The 19,458-nt window shown below is 28.8% G+C and overlaps 1 protein-coding gene across 1 annotated transcript in view; it reads right to left on the bottom strand.

The window, feature by feature from the left end:
- LOC117175258 (metabotropic glutamate receptor) overlaps nucleotides 1-18,866 on the bottom strand; it is a 57,636-nt gene extending 38,770 nt beyond the window's left edge. Inside the window, exon 1 of the mRNA XM_033364953.1 lies at nucleotides 17,264-18,866. Coding sequence (XP_033220844.1) covers nucleotides 17,264-18,611 — 1,348 coding nt within the window. The 5' untranslated portion in view covers nucleotides 18,612-18,866. The remainder of the gene's footprint in view (nucleotides 1-17,263) is intronic.
- Between the last annotated feature and the right edge of the window lie 592 nt (nucleotides 18,867-19,458).

Raw genomic sequence — 19,458 nt, 5'->3', positions numbered from 1 at the left:
TTAGATGCCGTCCATAAACTATGTTACCAATTTAAAATAAATGGTAACAGTTTAATGTTGCTCTCTTTCGTTAAAAGTTCTTATTTTTTAAGTTATAATTCTAGTCGGCAATCTATCTCATTGATTGAAATTGAACTATTTTGTTAAAAAATTTTTCTTTTTAGGCTGATAACTCATTTTTTCCTGAAAAAGTATGTTCTAGTTTATGTTTAAAATTGCTTTTTTATTATTATTTAAAATTGATGTTTTTTTGAAATTAAATTTTTCGGTTTCAAAATCGATTTCAAAATTGATATTTTTCATTGTAAGTTCGACTATTTCGTAAGAAAGTTCGACTATTTAGTTAAAAATTAAGCATTATGTTTACAATTAACCTATTTTGTATAAAATTAACTTTTTTGTTGACAAATAATATTTTTTGATGGAAAAATAATTTTAATGGTAGAAAATTTAACTATTGAGTTAAATATTAATCATTGTTGGTTAAAAATTCAACTGCTTTTTGCCTTCTTTTCTGCCTTCATGGTTTAAAGGGTTGTCTACGGTTGGTAAAGTACCATCTCTGATGATATAACAGATTATTATAAATTAAAATTTTTTGTTAAAAATTCTTTTTTTTTAAGATTTCTGCTTTTAATTGAAATTTTAACGCTTTTGTTGAAAATTTAACTGTTTTGTTCGAAAATCTTATTTTTAATGAAAAATTAATCTTATTGGTTTATAATTCACCCTCTTTGTTTGAAAATGCAAAAGCTGAAATATCAACTACTAGGTTTAAAGTTAAAATCCTTTTTTTATTAAGTTTTTTGGTTGAAGATTCATCAGTTTAGTTGAAAATTCGACTATTTAGTTAAAACTAAAATTGCTTTTATAAAATTTAAACAATCTTAGTAAAAAATTAACTTTTTTGTCACAAAATTTTATTTTTGGGTTGAAAATTTAATTGTTTTGTAAATGATTCATCCTTTTGGCTTTATCATTCAACAATTTTGTAAAGTGTTGATGTATTTTCTTCAAAACTTGTGTTTTTTGGTAGAACATTAATCTTCTTGGTGAAAATTCATCTTTTTGATTAAAATTGTTAATATTTTTTCAAAATTAATCTTCTTTTGTTGAAAATTCAACTAATTGCTTGAAAGTGGAAATACTTATTTGTAAGTGAATATTTGTAAGATCCACCACTTTGGTTAAAAATGCAGTTATTTTTGTAAAAAATTAAGTTTTTAACTGAAAATCTCACTATTCTGTTTTTGGTTAGAAATTTAACCTTTGTACGTAGAAAATTCAACTATGAGTAGAAACTTATTGTATTTTGTTTAAAAAAATTCGTTTGGCTTAGAGAATTAATTTTTTTGTTGGAAAATTATCTTTTTGGTTGAGGATTTAACTAAGGAATAGTTAGTTATTTAGTTATTCCTTTCAAACTATTTCAGCTAAAATCTATTTTGATTTGAAAATTAAGCATTATGTTTACAATTTGCCTATTTTGTATGAAATTAACTTTTTTGTTGACAAATAATATTTTTTGATGGAAAAATAATTTTATTGGTAGAAAATTTAACTATTGAGTTAAAAATTAATCATTGTTGGTTAAAAATTCAACTGCTAGTTAGAAAATTCATGTACTTTGTTCAAAAGTCGTTTTTTTGGGTCGAAAATTCAACTGTTTTGTCGTGAATTCGATCATTTCTTTAAAAATAGTCTGCATCTAATGGATATTTTTGAATAAAATTAAGTGGAAATTGTTTTTTTCAAAAGAAGCTTAAGATAGTAAGTATATTTATGATCTAAGGGGTTGCACCCCTTATTTTATATTTGAAAAACAACATTTTTTATGAATATTTTTATGAATAATCAGTGTATGAATTCGATCCCTCGCCCGAAGTCACCGATTTGGATGATTGTTGGGTATCTTGTAGTACGTAACAAAATAAGAGAAACGCATTTTTTGATGTGCCGACATCCACCATTAAGAAGTGAAAACCACCCCCAAATTTTTCCCTTAAAAATTATTTTCTTTGTATATCTCGGCATTCAATGAATATTTTTTAATAAAACCAAGTAAAAAATATTTGTTATAAGAAGCCTAAGATAGTAAGCATATTTATGACCCAAGGGTTTCCAACCGTTGTTTTATATTTTAAAAACTACATTTTTATTAATATTTTTAACATTAGAATCAGGTTATAGATTTTTTTTTAAATTAAGAAAAGCATTTTTGTTACAGTATCGAATATTTGATTTAGTATGTTTCAGGATTTTTCAAATAATCACCCCCAAGTACTGTTAACTACCCCTTAATTTGATTAATATATAATGAATTATAATTAAAAATGTAACTCAACTATAAGAAGGAAAGACAAAGGGATGGGGTTTCTTATAAAAAAGAATTTTAATCAGTTTTATTAACAAATATTAATTAGATTTCGAGCTGTTACATTGGATAATCCACTGTTGGGAGTAACTTTTCACCCCTTTAATACTACTCTTGCAAAAAATTTGTTATTCATTTTCATTCGTTACAATTCACATTCTGTTTACACGAATAAATCTACAGAAATTTTTTTTCTCAAAATTTACATGTGGTCCATCACTTTAAGCGTTTAAGGATAGCTAACAGTACTTACTTGCGGGTCGTTATTTGAAAAATCTTGTAACAAACCCTGATATTCATGATAGAAATATTCATAACAAATGTAATTTTTTAGAATATAAAATAAGGGTTGCAACTCCTTGGGTCATAAATATACCTGCTATCTTAAGATTCACCCCTTAAAAATAGATGTCGGCATACTACAAAATATGCAAAAATTCTAAAAATCGGTGAGGTCGGGTTGGGGGGAAGGGTCTCCTTGTAAGTAGTGATCTTTCTTGATATTTTCTCTGTTTTTCTTATTATTGATCTTTTCTCTGGAAAGTCAAACTTAAGGTTGCTTAGAGTAGTTTAAAAATTTTTTAAACAGTTTTCTTTTAATTTTAAAGTCAAATGAAAAAAATCTGTTTGCACCCAATATTTGTAGAACAAAACCCCTATCTGCAGATTTATGTGAGACCTTGCAACTCTTTTTCCTCGGGTGTAAGAATTATTGCGACCAACGACCAGACATTTTGTTATCTTGAAGGTTTCACCACTGAAATACCGGGCTTAGAAACTATCTTGTTTTTTTTTTCTCTTTTTGTGCACTCTCTTCTGAGTTCTGACTATTGTATGATAATAGCATCATCTAGATATGACATATCTCTCTTCCCTTAACCAGACTTATACGAAACATGCTGTACAGAATAAATGGCTGGATTTCCAAGAGTAAATTATCAAAAATTTGTTGAGCTGGAAGATGATAAAAGAGAAAGCGATATTTACCACCCATTCTATATCATCTGGATAGCAACAGAATCGATATATAAAATATAATTTTAACCAATGTAGTTTTTCAAAACATCTACATAATTAGAAGAGACAGAGGAGGGATGAGCATACATGGTCAAATGAGACACTGAATTTTCTCATAAAATCTGTGATTTTTTTTTATTATTTTCAGAAATAATTATTCAACGATATCTTAGAACGAAAATAAACTATTGAACATGACTGATAATATTTTAAACCTAAGTTTTGTCGTGAAGTTTATTAATCGAACTTGAATCTCTTTTCTTGTTTGTCATAACCTCTTTATGGAGTTGGCAGAAAAGTTTTTGTTCACAAGTTGAATCGCTTTGGATGGAATTTTTGAAAGTAGGAAAAGATTTGAAAGAGAGAGTTGCAGTGGTGAGAACTTTAAAAAGAAAAACTGGCAATTGTGGGTAGAAGAGTCTATGGCTGCTACTGTAAAATCTGATGTATAAAAAAATTCTAGTACCAAATCATCTACAGTTTAGTTTTTTTTATCAATTTCATTTTTTGAGTTCCTTCTTCAGAATATTTAAGACGGAATTTTCATTTATATTGATACTCACAAGTTGCAGAAAGCTTTTAAGATTAATATTTAAAATTACTCCTCTACATTTTTCAGAAAAACATCCATTTTTATACAGTGCAAAATTATGCGTTTTACGTGTGAATTTGATAAAATTAAACCTTACAAAATTATTTGCTGAAAATTGTAAAAAGCATGAACAGTACGAATAATGATGTTAGTGAATCATAAGAAAATGGTATTTTGTCATTCTGTACGTTTTATAATGATGAATTGACACTTTTTTCAAGAAACTTACCCTTTTCTCCTTTTTATCGCCTTAGGCTTAAATTCGAATTGAATTGTTGGAACCCAGTTTAAAAAATTCATTAATTTTAGTCCCAAAGTCTGCAATTATAATTTTAGTTCGGAATTCATCTGTTAAAATTCTGGTATTCGATTGAAGATTTTATTATTTTATTGAAAATACAACTATTTTCTTAAAAAGTTACCTTCTTTGGTTAAAAAATTCAGCTTTGATTGAAAGTTAAACTACTTTTTCAAATTTTAATTTCTTTGGTTAAAAGTGTAACTATTTGTGTTGCATGTCAACATTTTTTTTAAAATTATTTCTTGAAAAAAAGATCCTACTCCTTCTTCACTCCACTGGGAATCAAACCACGAAACTTCTGATTTCCGGTCAGGTGTTTTCCAATTAAGCTATTAGAGGGTTCAGAATAAGAACTATTAATTCAAGAAAGTAACGCTAATTTTTAGCTAGGTGTTAATGGTACAAGTAATTATTCTAAAGGAATATAAAGGAATATAAAGGAATATATTTTAAAGCATATAACAGATTCCTTTAAAATAATTACTTGTACCATTGACACCCAGCTAAAAATTAGCGTTATTTTCTTATTCTGATCCCTCTAATAGCTTAATTGGAAAAGCACCTGACCGGAAATCAGCAGTTTTGTGGTTCGATTCCCAATGGAGTGAAGAAGGAGTAGGATCTTTTTTTCAAAAAATAATTTCAATTTTAATTTGAAATATTATTTTCTATCTAGTCTGATTAGACGGTGAGCATTTTCTGTTATTGAAGATTCTTAGCTTGATCGATATTGTATAGATTTTCTGCCTTCATGGTTTAAAGGGTTGTCTACGGTTAGTAAAGTACCATCTCTGATGATATAACAGGTTATTTTAAATTAAAATTTTTTGTTAAAAATTCTTTTTTTTAAAGATTTCTGCTTTTAATTGAAATTTTAACGCTTTTGTTGAAAATTTAACTGTTTTGTTGGAAAATCTTATTTTTAATGAAAAATTAATCTTATTGGTTTATAATTCACCCTCTTTGTTTAAAAATGCAATTGCTGAAAAATCAACTACTAGGTTTAAAGTTAAAATCCTTTTTTTATTAAGTTTTTTGGTTCAAGATTCATCAGTTTAGTTGAAAATTCGACTATTTAGTTAAAACTAAAATTGCTTTTATAAAAATTGAACAATCTTAGTAAAAAATTAACTTTTTTGTCACAACATTTTATTTTTGGGTTGAAAATTAAATTGTTTCATAAATCATTCATCCTTTTGGCTTTATCATTCAACAATTTTGTAAAGAGTTGATGTATTTTCTTCAAAACTTCTGTTTTTTGGTAGAACATTAATCTTCTTGGTGAAAATTCATCTTTTTGATTAAAATTGTTAATATTTTTTTCAAAATTAATCTTCTTTTGTTGAAAATTCAACTAATTGTTATATTTGTTAAAAATTAATTTTTTAACTGAAAATCTCACTATTCTGTTTTTGGTTAGAAATTTAACCTTTGTACGTAGAAAATTCAACTATGAGTGGAAACTTAGTGTATTTTGTTTAAAAAAATTCGTTTGGCTTAGAGAATTAATTTTTTTGTTGGAAAATTATCTTTTTGGTTGAGGATTCAACTAAGGAATAGTTAGTCATTTAGTTATTCCTTTCAAACTATTTCAACTAAAATCTATTTTGATAAAGTCGTATTTTTAGGCCGAAAATTCGACTGTTTTGTTGAAAACTCATCCTTCTGGATTACAAAATAATCTTTTATGGCAGAAAAGTTATTTTTCTTGGAGAACTGGGGCGTCAAAAATATCCAAAAATTGGTAACGTAATTTATGGATAGCGCCTTATGTCTACAAAAATTACGAAAAATAATCTTCTATTAACAAAAACTAATAAATAATTGAAGTTTATAATTTCAACCCGGGCAAGATAAAAATAACAACACATGATGTATGATTTCCACATTTTTATCACAGTCACTATTTTTTGAACATTTTGTTTTTTATAAAATTGATACATGAAGCTTCACCGAATATATATAACTACTTATAGTAAAAATAAACTAGTAAAATTGCAATTATTTCACTGAAAATGATAACTACGCTTATATCGTCCTTGTCTCCCGCGTGTAAATGTGCATAAAAAGCTATTTCACATTTTATATACGTAAATTCCATTAACCAGTAAAAACTATTTCTGGCAACTCCGACCACATCCTCAGTGTTGGTCGAAATAAACCAAACTACCTTTTTTGTAAATGAATGGGCTGACCACTGGCTCGGGAAATGCTCGCGAAAATTTGTCCTTACGGAATTTTTTTTTTATTTCTATGAAAACTATTTCAAAACCTGAAAAATTTTTCGACTGGCTTAGAAATTTCTACTGCAATGCAGCTAATTAAAATCCTCTTGCAGAAATGCCTTATCATTGATTTTTAATTTATTAATTAATTCTGCACTTTATAGATTGAAATGAGTGAATTTTAAACAGCGCGATATCAATTTTGAAAATGATAAATTTTTAGTGTATTAATTTCGAAATCCTAATTTAAGAATATTTCAATTTTAAACGAGAGTTTGAATTATTTAATTTAATTTAATTCGAAACAACATAACTTTCAATGTTTTTAGAATTATTAAAAATTTTAATTCTTGAATTAATTAAAAACACTTGAATTAATTTTTTATCTTAAATTTTGCATTATTTATTATTTGATAATGTTCGAAAACATTAGGAATTTCAAACTCAACTTACAAAACAAAGAATCATTTAACATTTAAAGGTGTTTGGTTGGCAAATCTTAAGAATAAATAATAATTCTAATGGAAGTGTGAAGAATTAAACGATTTGAAATTAATTAATTTTAGAGTTCTGAGTTCTAATTTTTGCCTTTCATAAGTTTTATCTTAAATATTAAAATTAAAATTGTTTAATTTTAAAAGGTACAATCAATAAATTAAATTTCTAAATGATTTAAATTTGACTTGAATCATTAAAATTTTAAAGGGTTGGAGTTCAAAAACGTTTTAATATTCGAATTTTTGGCGATTCTAATTTTTTCAGTTCTAAATAAAGTTCGGATTCGTTTACGTTTCAAAGTTCCAGATTAGAAGTTTTGTCTCTTTTAATTAGTGTCATTTAACATTACTTTTGACTTTAAAAGTTTTTTAGAATAATTCCAATCTAAAGTTTCATAATCACAAAATTTTACATTTTTTACGGCAAAATGACGATTTCCTTTTGATCTTAGAAAAATGTATCCAATCAATTTAAGTTTTATAAGATAATAACCATTTATAACTTTGAATATGACTTGGACTTCGAAGCATTCATTGCATTTTTCAACTTGAAATTGTTAAATTTTAATCGCTTCGAATTGAAAATGATTTAAATTCAAAATTTAAAGTTTTAAATTATTCCATTTTGAACGTTTTTTATTAGAAATCATATAATTGCAATTTCTTTGAATTTCAAATGATGCAATTTTTAAAATACTAATGTAAAAACTGTTCAATTTTTAACGTTTAGAAATAGTCCTCTTTTCGACATTTTAATATGAAAACATTAAATTTCGAGATTCTTCAATCCGAAATAAAATTGTTTCATTTTGAATGCTTTAAATTAGAAATGATACAATTTCAACTACTTCTTAATGTAATTGTCAAATTAAAAAAAATTAGCCTGAAACTTTTCAATTTTAAGATCTTCTGTTTAAAAATTTCGAACGCTTTTATTTATAAATTATATAAGTTAAATTCTTCTTGATTCCATTCGAAATTTTGAAAGTCCTTTTTCAAAACGTTACCTAATGTAAATTACATTATTTGAATTAGACCTTTTTGAATTCAAAGTCGTTTTATATTTTTTTAATTTCACACGCTTTCAATTCGAAGTTATTAATATTGATTATTGTTTCAAAAGTGTTTTAAATTAATTATTTAAACATTTGTTGAATAAAGGATTTTTAAATTGCTTATATTTTTCATTTTATGAAATAAAAAACCTGATAGGTGAACGCGCGTAGATTTCTTGCTACTATTTTTATATTTTAATATCCAATTATGGCCATTAGCATAATTGATAAAATTTACATTACTGAATTAAAGTCTCATAATTAAATTTTGTTCTCAAACTATAATTTTTGTTTGCTTAAATGAACTTTTTCTTTGAATTGATAGAACTGTGGAAATAACATTTCGATTTCGAGTCGTAAAATGAGGACTTGACTTCGTTGGATTAAGGGTATAAAACATCAAGTACTTACATCTCGTGGAGATTATAGGTGGTATTAAAACTGGAGTACCAGTTGAACAAGGGGTTAAGTTAAACAACTTTGGATTCCAACTTCAAGAGTCAAGAATTAATTAATGACTACAAAAAATCGCACTTTAGTTTCACAGTTTCCAACCGAATAAATTGCAGAATAAAAATTAAATTCGTTTCTCTAATATTTTTCTATTACTGCAGTAATAAATAATACTTGAAGATTTTCATATCAAATTTATAATTATTAGGAAATTTTTAATCCGAGTCGAAATTCTAAGGTTACAGAGTTTATTCGAGACTTTTGCCCGTATTCAACAAAGTATTTTATGGCTTGAAAGAACCTCAAGAGATTCTTTTCATTGTTTTCACGACGTAATGAGAAATTCTTAACCCGTTGAAAAACAATGAAATGACATTCACTGTAATTACATCTGCACGTAGAAAATGTTCTCAAGTAGAAAATAACATCCAACCTTGTCGAGACTGAAAATTTTACACTTTATGCTTTTGAATTACATTTTATATTGCAATATAGAAAGAGAACAAAGGCAGTTTTTTAATATTTTTTTTTTAATATAAAATCTATTCTGGTATATTTGATTAATAATTTTTAGTTTCATATACATTTTTCTCTAATTTTATATTCAAAGTTCAGATGTATGTTAGTAAAAAAAAAAGAATGAAAGAGATAAAGGGCTAGTTCTTCGCATTTTTAGAATATATAGATATTGCTTTAAAGTTGTTTGTTTATAGCCCTTGCTTTGCATCCTCTTGAATCTTTTACTGCGCATCGTAAAACGTTCGTCTTTAACACTCGCGCCATTTCGCTTTGATAACATTAGAAAGCCGTAATAGAAACGGAAAATAAGTTTGAAATGTATTCAAACTGCAAAAATTTTACTCGGATACCCAGGAGAGACCTTCTCATTTCAACCATGCCATAAATTAAACTAATACTCGAGTTATAAAATGAAAATGGTTTAAAAGAGCTTTTACCAGATAACCATCTTATACATTTATTGCGAATTCAGAAATTAAAAAGTTGTATAAATATTAAAACAATATAAATTCACAGTAAATTTAATTTGATTAATTCGATCTGGAAATTAGGTCAAAAGGATCTGCAACTATTTTATACAGATTTTATATTTTGTATTTGATTAAAAATTTGTCCATCAAAATGATTCGAACTTTCGAGTGTCATTTGTTATGCCACATCCACTACTGATTCATATTGAAATGTCGAAACTTTGTTTCCCAAGAAATTTTCTACCGTTGAAAGCGGTTATTTTGATCAAAATTCACGCCTTTTTCAAATCATGGCTCCGATCAAAATACAAAAATGTACTACATTATTATGTAGCATATATAATTCATCTTAAGAGTATTCTGAAAATATTCTGCAAATAGCATTAAAACAAAAAATTCTCATTTAAGGTTATTGATAATAAGAGTTTAAATCTTATTTACATTTCTGAAGGGGTAATTATACATAAAATTTTTTGTTTTTTAATGAAAGTTGTTTGGATCCAAATCGTGTGGAAATCTCGTTCCATAATTATGCGTTAATCTAAAAAAACACAGTTTTTGAAGAACAAAAAAACGTTTCCAGAGCCATAGACATTTATAACCAAATATAGCATAAAAATTAATTTTGGTACAAGCCTGAAATTGAAAATGATCTGAAACATTCTTTGTAGGTCCTGAGAAGTTGTTAATTTCACAGAAGTAGCATTCGGATCTATAGATAAATACACAGAACCATTGTTGAAAGAAGAAATTAATTTCTAGAGTTGAATAATTTGCTTGCCGACAAATAATTTTTTTTATTGAAAGTTGACTTCTTTGCTGAAAATTTATATGTGTGGATAGAAAATTCAACTGTCTTATTGTAGGAAGTTTTCCATTTCGGCTTGAAAATTTGACTGTTTCCTTTAATTTTCTTCTCTTCTGAATCAATTTTTTTTGTTTATTTTTCAAAGTGAACTATTTTAATTGCAAATTCATCATTTTAATTGAAAATTCATCAACTTTGGTATAAATTTCATCTCTTTGGTTAAAAATCCAATTATTTTCTTATTGAAAGTGAATTATTTTTAGTTCAAACGTCCACTATAATATTTTTTTTAAACTAAAAATTTGTCTATTCCAGATAAAGATTCATTATTTATTTTTAAATTCATTTCTTTTGTTAAAAACTCCATCTCCTTGGTTGAAAATTAAACTATTTTTGGTTGAAAATTAATCTTTTTGGTTAAGAATTTCATTAATTGGTTCAAAATGTAATGATTTTTTTTATAAATTCGTTAATTATGTTAGAAAATTATTTTCGCTGTTTGAAAATTGCACTCCTTTGTTAAAAACTTGTTTTTTTGGGGGGGGGGGGGGTAAAAATTGAACTATTTTGTAAAAGTTAACGTTTGGTAGAAATTTCATCTTGTTTAGTTTAAATTGCACTCTTTTGAATAATTATTCATTTTTTTTGGTTGGACATTCCTCTTTTTCATTGAAAATCAAACAATTTGGTTAAAAGTTCCATTACTTCCTATAAAATTGATATTGATCTTTTTGAAAATTTAACTATGTATTGAAAATTCTATTTTCTCTAAAACATGTTCAGTTGGCCCTAGGAAATTGTAAATCTTCCAGAAGTGAGAGTCCGAACTAGATAAATCTAAAGAACCACCTTTTAGAATGGAAACAAATCAATTTGCAGAGCGATAGAGATTTGTAGCCAAAACTAAAAAAATTTATATTTTTCATCCATCCGGAAATTCGAAATTTTCCAAAACATTTCTTGTTTTAGAAATATGAGCTCAGTCATAATGACTAACCTGCGACTTTCAATAAAAAGTATAACAACTGCAACTTGACATGTATGAATGATGTTTTATAAAAATTAACTTTCGATCCGGAAAAGTGGATCATTTTGATCTAAAGTTGATAATCATAATTATATATAACGGTTTATTATCCTGTGGTCTACTGTGTTATAAACTGAACTATGTATTATTTTATAAATAAGTTTAACTATTCGAAATAATACTGCGAATCACTACCAGAAAACTCGACTTTGATTTTGTTTAAAAACTGGAGCCTGAGAAAGCGAATAGCGCTTCTTTCGAAATTGAATAAGGAAGAAAATAGGATGATAGATCTATTTTGAAGGCGATTACTTTTCAACAACCCTTCGGCACAACTTAGTTATCGGGAAAAAGCAACTGCGGGTGTTAGGTTCGTGAAACGTGTTACAAGATCTCATATTTGCAGTACGTGCTATCCAGTATCCACACTCCACTCACGATGTATTCCAAGCACCCAGAGACAATTTAGGTCAAACCCTTTACTCTCAGAGAGTACAGAGACCTGCAATCTTCCCCGAAAAATTTTATCCTTCCCTATCTTTCCCAGAGCACAATCAACTTATACGTATCTCAGGCAGAAGATCGGTCAAAGTTCAACTTTGAGTGATCGATTCCTATCCACGGATTTCACTTGAGTGAATCAGCCTTTTTTTATTGAAGTTTTCAATTGAAGTTCGATTGAAATTTTCTGCCACTCTAGGGTTTTGATAAGAATTTATATAATTTTTATGTGAATACACATCTGCTTAGTTTAATGGCTACGTTTATTCATCCCGAAAAAAATTGGGAAAAAATTAAAAGGATGAAAAGTGGCATTAGAAATCTCTTATTATCTATATATGATATCAAAAGACCGCTATTAATCATTTTTGTTCATAGGATATTGTTTTTATTTATTACCGTGGTGATTATGTTATAATAATAGCAGTACAAATTTCGGCTAGATTAAATAAATGCGAAAAATTTATTATTACTATTAGTATTTTTCTGCCAATTTGTAACATGTGAAATTACGTGAGATTGAACGAATTCGATTATAAAAATCTTTAGACTGGCAGAGGAAGCATCCATTAATAACTTAAGAATTATTTTTGAAATTTTAGACACCCCCGTCCCTCTCCATAACGCTTTTTTCTATTGTAAGTGTATGTAACTTTAACATGGACGTAAGATTATTCTACATCTAAAAAAAGAAGAGGTGTGGGCCTAAAGCCCTACGTAATTAATGAACGCTCCCTGATACGATTCCGATAAAAATAGGTTTAAAGTTTTAGGTACGTCTAGTTTAAATTTTTTTAATTTTAAAGACAATAATTTTTTTATGTATTTTATTTTAAAGTCTGGTATTTTTCGATTTTTGAACCATTTGGACAGGAACAATTTGATACTGCACAAATTCTAATGCATATTTCAAGTCGGCCAGCGAATCAATTTTGTGGGGTGATTTCGGGCGAGTGTCCGTCCGTCCGTCTGTCATACTTTTCTCTTATGAGGGGAAGTGGGGAAGGGGTTGAAGAATTGGAAGAGGATATGACAGGAAGAGAAGGGAGAATGACAGCGCGAGTGGGGAAATTTGACCGACTTATTTAATGTTTTAAAGGGCCATGCACAAATACGTAAATTTTTAGGGGGGGGGGGGGGGGGGGGGTACAGGATCAAAAACATTACTTACTTAATATATTCTCACGTCGCTGAATCACGAAAAACAAACGTTAAACAATTTCGTAGAAAATTCCAATATTTTGTCGAAAGTTGAACTAATTGGATACATTTTTTTCGTTGATGATTCATCTGTTTGGTTGAAAATTTAACTACTTAGTTGAAACTTTATGTTCCTTTGTACAAATTTGTCTTCTTTGGTATAAATTTAACCTTTTTGATTGAAAATACAACTATTGAAAACAGCAAAAATCCAATGACTTCTTCAATTCTTTTAAAATAATTTTAAGGTATACTTAGGAGCCGGTAGAAATAATTTATGACAAATTAAACTATTTTTCACGTCTATAACAATCTTAAAAAAATTTTCGAAAAATAATTTTTTTAATTGAATTTTACGAGAAAATTGTAACTTTTCTAATTTTTTATATTTTCAGCTAAACATGTATGTGAAACTCTCAAATTATGCTAGAATAATAAAAAAATAGTCCTATACTGTAACTTTCAAAATGATCATTTTTTTAGGAAATTGAAGTTGGTGCATTTTTTAATGTAAAAGCCAGTGTGGTTTCGAGAGTTAAGTTCATGATTCAAGTATTTTGTTGATAAAATGGTCTCATTTGGTTAAATTCATTTTTTTTAAATTAAATTAAAATTCTTATTTTAGTCGAAGTATTAACTGTCACATTGTTAATTGAAAATTCAACTTCTTTGTTAAAAATTAATTTTGTTTGGTGTACACTTTTTTTAAATTGAAAGTTATAGAAATAATTTTTTGATTGAAAGTTAATTTTCTGTACTGAAAGTAGAAAGTAGAAATTCAATTTTTTTTGTTAAAAATGCAACTGCTAGGTTAAAAATAATTTTTTTTCGTTGGGGATTCAAACTATTCTGTTGAAAATTCGTCCTTTCAGATTAATTTAACTGTTTTCTATTTAAAATAAAAATGCTTTCTTGATTAAAATATAAATTTTTACATTGTTTGTTGTGAATTCTTTTCTTTTCGGTTGATAATTAAACTACTTGGTTGAATGTTGAACTACTTTGTTGGTTCATATGAAACAATATAATTGTATCAAACCCTCCCTCCTACCCAAATCATCTTACGTAATTTTTCAATTACCTCTGAATAAATTCAAATTTAAAAACTATAGGTAATTTCTACAAGGCCCCTAATAGGATAGTTTTTCCTGTGATGTGTTCAGAGCGCGTGGCGCTTATTTGACCAAGTTTCTTAAACTTGATTTTTGTCTCCTTTTCAAAATATATAGTTTTAATTAAAAGCGATTAAAATTCAAGATTTTAAAATAAAATATGCATACGTAAATAAACATTTTGTTTCAAATTTATGTTTCTGAAAATCATATATAATTCAGTAATGACGGCCTCAGTATTAAATAATTTTAAATTGATAAAGTTTAATATTAAGTATGTTATACTAATTTGAATCTTAGAAATTAGATCGTTCACGATGATTTCCTGGGTTACCACAATCTAATGTATTTAAAAAAGTAAAAAAATGAATATTTAAAGCTGAAGAATTACTCATTTTTTACACAAAAAATGGCTAAAAGTGACTACTATTTGATTTCTCTGACTTACTACATGTGTATATAACGTTTTCAAAACTTATTTATCACAGAAATGTTATGCATGATTTTATTTCTCATTTAGGAATTTAATTTACGAAATCCAAAGGTACCGAAAAATATCAAATTTTTATGCATTATAGAATAGAGAAAATCTAAAATTCTACGAAGCAAAATATAATTTATCAACGAAGAAGTATTCAACAGTCTTGAAACTGCAAAAGTAATTTCATTTTTTAGCATTTCCATAAGCCTTATTAAAAACTTTGCTTTTGATTTTTAAAATTAAAACTTGTCTTGTAAGCTTCATTTATGTCAGTTTTTCAGACTTGTAATCCTTTTTTTTTACTTTTTATTCTAAAATGCGAACATTTTTGTTTTTAAATACGACAATGGAGATTTCGTTCATTTTTATGAATGAATAACTCGTTGGAAAAAATGGGGAAAATCCAAGATTTACAGTATTCGTGAATCGGTTCCTTATTTCATCCCTCTGAAAATAAAATTTTTAAGTAGTTAGCCAATTTCAACTTAGTCAGTACTTTATATAACTGAACATCAAAATATTAACATTATTGATTATTTTGAAAAGTGATATTGTAGTAGAAAAAGGCTCTGAACCAACACAAAATTTTTCAGAGATATACAATGAAGACTTGCTTTGCGTATACTGTAAATCCTGTATTTTTGTATTTTTCTCTCTACAAGTTATTCATCCGCAAAAGTGAACAAAGCGAACAAGTGAACAAATCGAAATTAGAAACTAGAATTTTCATATTTCAGCATAAAAAGTTGAAAAAATGCGTACGACGATGAAAAGACTGACCAAAAAGTCAATTACGTGCTTAGTTTTAATTTAAAAAACTAAACACAACGTTTTTAATAAGGCTATGAAAGTGCAATAAAATAGTTATGTTTTTGTTGTTAAAACACAATTTTCATCACTATTTCACAATAAAATTACTTTTTTAGATTTTAATATAATAATTAATAATAATAATAATTAATGTGGCATTACCCTGTACCTTTTGCATTTTCTGACGGGGATTTTACAAATTAAAAAAAAATTTGTTCAAGTTTGATTTTAACCGTTTTTAAAAATAATTAGTTGAATTGTTATATGTTTCAGTTATGATATCATTCAGTTTACAAGTGAATAATAATAACATTTATTTTACAAAATGATTTGGAATCAAGAATAAACATTTAAGAATGTCTTATTTATTAATTTATCATTACTCATTAATTACTATAAGTTAATTATTATATTTAAATTAATTAAATTTCAGTTATTATTTCAGTCTAAAATTTGAAATTTTTTAATCAAGAGAAAGGTCAGTTGCTTAATATTTAGAAGTATTTGTACTATTAGAATATTTATAAGTAAAATTGTTGATTTCTTATGTGTAAATAAATATTAAACACCTATTATTCCTAGAAGAAATTCGAGTAAGTTGAAGAAATATTTCAAAGTTCTGAAAAGATAAGAAATTAATGTAAAATTCGATGTGGATTTTTCAAAATTTTGAAACTTTTTAAGGGGTTTTAAACAATTTGAAATAAAAATAATATAACTTCTAATTTAATAAGTGTTCATTTTAGAAAAATGTCATCGCTCAATTTTTAATGTTTCCAGCTTAAGATTGCTTAAAATAATTTGCAGCTCAGTTTTTATTACTTCAAATAAAAAAATTTGTATCTTTCGAATTTTTTTTATTGTATTGACAATGAAAAACGTTCTCGAGTCGGGAAGAAACCGGAAAATGACCGGAACTTGTTTTCTTTTATTAAAACGCCACCGTGATTTTAAAAATCAAATTTATAAAAAATAGTAATTAAGAAAATATATAGTTTTTTTTACAACTGTATATAAGTGCTACGAAAATTCGCAAGAATCTGTATTTGTATAAAGAAAGAACAGATTGTTACATTATTAGGTCATTTTATTGCAGATCAAATTTATACCATTAGAGTTAGTATAATGCCTTATAATAGGGACTGGAAAACCAGAAAATCATAAATTAGAATAATTTTAATTTAAATATTGAATTGTATTTCCAGACTACAGATTTCTATATAGATTCCAAGCAGAAATGACTCAGATTTTCTTTCTCTTTAGATATAATCTAAAATGAGATAGAAAAATGTGACCTTTTCCTTTTAAAAATGTGACTACTACAAAATAAATTGACAAAAAGTGATTTAAGATGTCTTAAGCGACTGTTTGGCAGCCCTGAATAATAAAATTGAAAATCTTAGGGTCGATTCCACCAGCTGTGATTAAATTCATGATTAGCTAATCATGATTATTTTTTGATCAGCGTTTTAATCACGATTAACTTGTGGCTCGTTAAAGGGGGAATCTAGTGATTAAAATTTTCAGGGATCACTGAATACATCAGACTAAAATAGAAATTAGAAGATCATCGAAGGATTCAATAAAGTAAATGTCAGGTCAAGATATTTCAAAAGGAGATCAAAGGAAAAGATTACGAGATTAGAATAAGTTATAAGGAAAAGGAAACAATAGGGTTATCAGTGAGTACAGATTAGGAAGGCTGTCATTTTTCTAAGGAATTAATTAGATTAATTATCCTTAATCTACCAACATAATATAATGATCACCCAATATTACATTAAATAAGAAATAAAATAATTTTAAACAAAATCAACTCACCTATGAAGGAGACGTTTAGCAGATACTTCTTGTAGAACTCTCCCTTGTCGTAAGCTATCATATTATTGCACAAACCCTCGCTTCTTCTGCAGATGTCCTGCTGCAGATTATGCAGCGCTAACGCGAACGCGTAAACCGCATCCCAAACGAACTGTACCTTCGACTCCTGAACAAACCCCATCTCTTCTGTCAGCCTCAAATCAGGTGAACACTGATGAACACTCTTATTCGCTAGCTTGCCAAAATTCTTCTTCAGAACACATCCGAAAACCTCCTCCCAATACTCGCCAAACCAGGGATTCCTTTTATTATTCTCCGGCGTAAGAGTTGCCATATATTCATCAAACTCAGGAATATTCTTAGACTGGAGCTCTACAGTGATAGCACCCTCAGCCTCCTCTTCTAAACCCTCCACCAATTTCATTTGCCTGCCCCAACCATCACTCGCAATCCACTGGAAAGGCTGCGTTAAATTGGACCTCTTAGCAGCTTCCAAAATCTTTCTTGCGTCTTCAGCTCTAGTAAATAATACTACTGCCCTTGCATTAGGCTTTTTGCTAAGCTTTTGAATAATCCCATCAAAGATATGATCATCAGCAGTGCTCGGAACTTTTTCAGCTGCAGCAATACACACATGCCTCTCCGTTGCCTCCTTTGTAAAAACCTCGATTCCATATTCTCCATACGACCCCTCGGAGTAGACCGTCGACACATAGGACCAATTAGCACTCTTGACAACATCCACTAGAGCTATAGACTGAAAAGTGTCTGGGGGTACAGTTCTCGCAAAGTAATCAAACCTAGTCTTATCGCTCAGAGCAGAGGCCGTAGAGGCCGGGGATATTTGAGGGATGTGGAACAGCCTTAATAGATTCGCCACCTGTAAGGTAACGGAGCTGTAAGATCCCCCAACTACTCCGAAAATCGTCCCGGAATTAACTGTCTTCTTCAATTTTGGTTGGGACTTATCCACACACTCAAGGACATTTAAGTCCAGATTGGACAAGGAGGCACGCACAAAGTGAAGGCTCTGATTCAAGGCGTAGGTGTCTCTACTACAGGTGTCCAGGATATGCACTCCAATCTGTATATCTTTCAGAATCCTCTTTTCCTTGTTGATTTGATCAATGGCAAAAAGCATTGCCTCCAAACGCTGAACTCCACGGTGGTATATCTTCGGGCCACAAGCGGAACCTCCCTTCTCATGCACCGGAAATAAACCTCCCAGGACGACGTCACCCGGGATCAAGATAGCCTCCCTCTCGCTAGGCACTTTTGGTGACGGGGTCACGTCGACTACTCTGAACATTAAAAACAGATTGGTGACGATGAAGACTGAAACGTGCATTTTAACGAAAGCTCCTACTAGTGCCACTACGTCTTCAAAGTTATAGATGGATTGACTCAATTTCGGCTGGAGGGTTGCTTTATTCTGGCTGGATTCCCATCCCCAAAGCTCAGAGTTTTCATCTCTTAGAAACACGATGGCGAAAGAATCTCTCGGGATATTTGATCCTCATGATGGAGGAAATGAAAGGGAGAAGAAAGCTCTCTGGTTTGTATCAACGAGGAGTCCTTACTAATGGGCGATTTTTAATGAATCGGAATCGAATCTCAAGTTTCAAGGGTCTCGAGCCGTTTCGCTGCCGAAGCTCGGGGCTCTCCACCCTCCCGATGGACGCGTTGATTCCTGATGAATTTCAGGCGTATCAGATTGTTTCCCTCGAGCTAATATTTTCAGTAAAGCGATGCTTTCCAACTAGTGTGTTTATCGATTGAGACTCAACCGAGGTCATGAGAGGAAATCATATGATTCCCTTAAGGAATTATTACCTTTGTAACAAACTTCTATTTTATCGTCGAAGGTTTACAGAGGTAATCGATGAATAAACGCATTCGGTCGATTATTCGTCTGCCAAGATTTGTCTTGACGTTTATATAACTATCTCTTTCTCAGATCGACATTTCTTCGCCCAAGGCCATATCCTTTCTATATTGAATTAATAATTTGACTGCCAAATCTCAGCCCTGCCATGGTCTACGTTTCATGTAAATATCAGGTCCCTCTCCCAGTTGGAGTAGCCTTTCCGGTAATCTCAGGCCGGAAGTTGCCATAAAATTAACCGATTAAGTGCCGGAAATATAGAAATAATATTTTCTCCGAAATAGTGGTCATGAAGGTCTTTGACTGCGAT

Source organism: Belonocnema kinseyi, chromosome 6 (assembly GCF_010883055.1).
Source record: "Belonocnema kinseyi isolate 2016_QV_RU_SX_M_011 chromosome 6, B_treatae_v1, whole genome shotgun sequence".
In the NCBI taxonomy this organism is placed as follows: Eukaryota; Metazoa; Arthropoda; class Insecta; order Hymenoptera; family Cynipidae; genus Belonocnema; species Belonocnema kinseyi.
The sequence above is the reverse complement of the archived record's forward strand: the minus strand, read 5'-3'. Positions and strand labels throughout refer to the sequence as shown.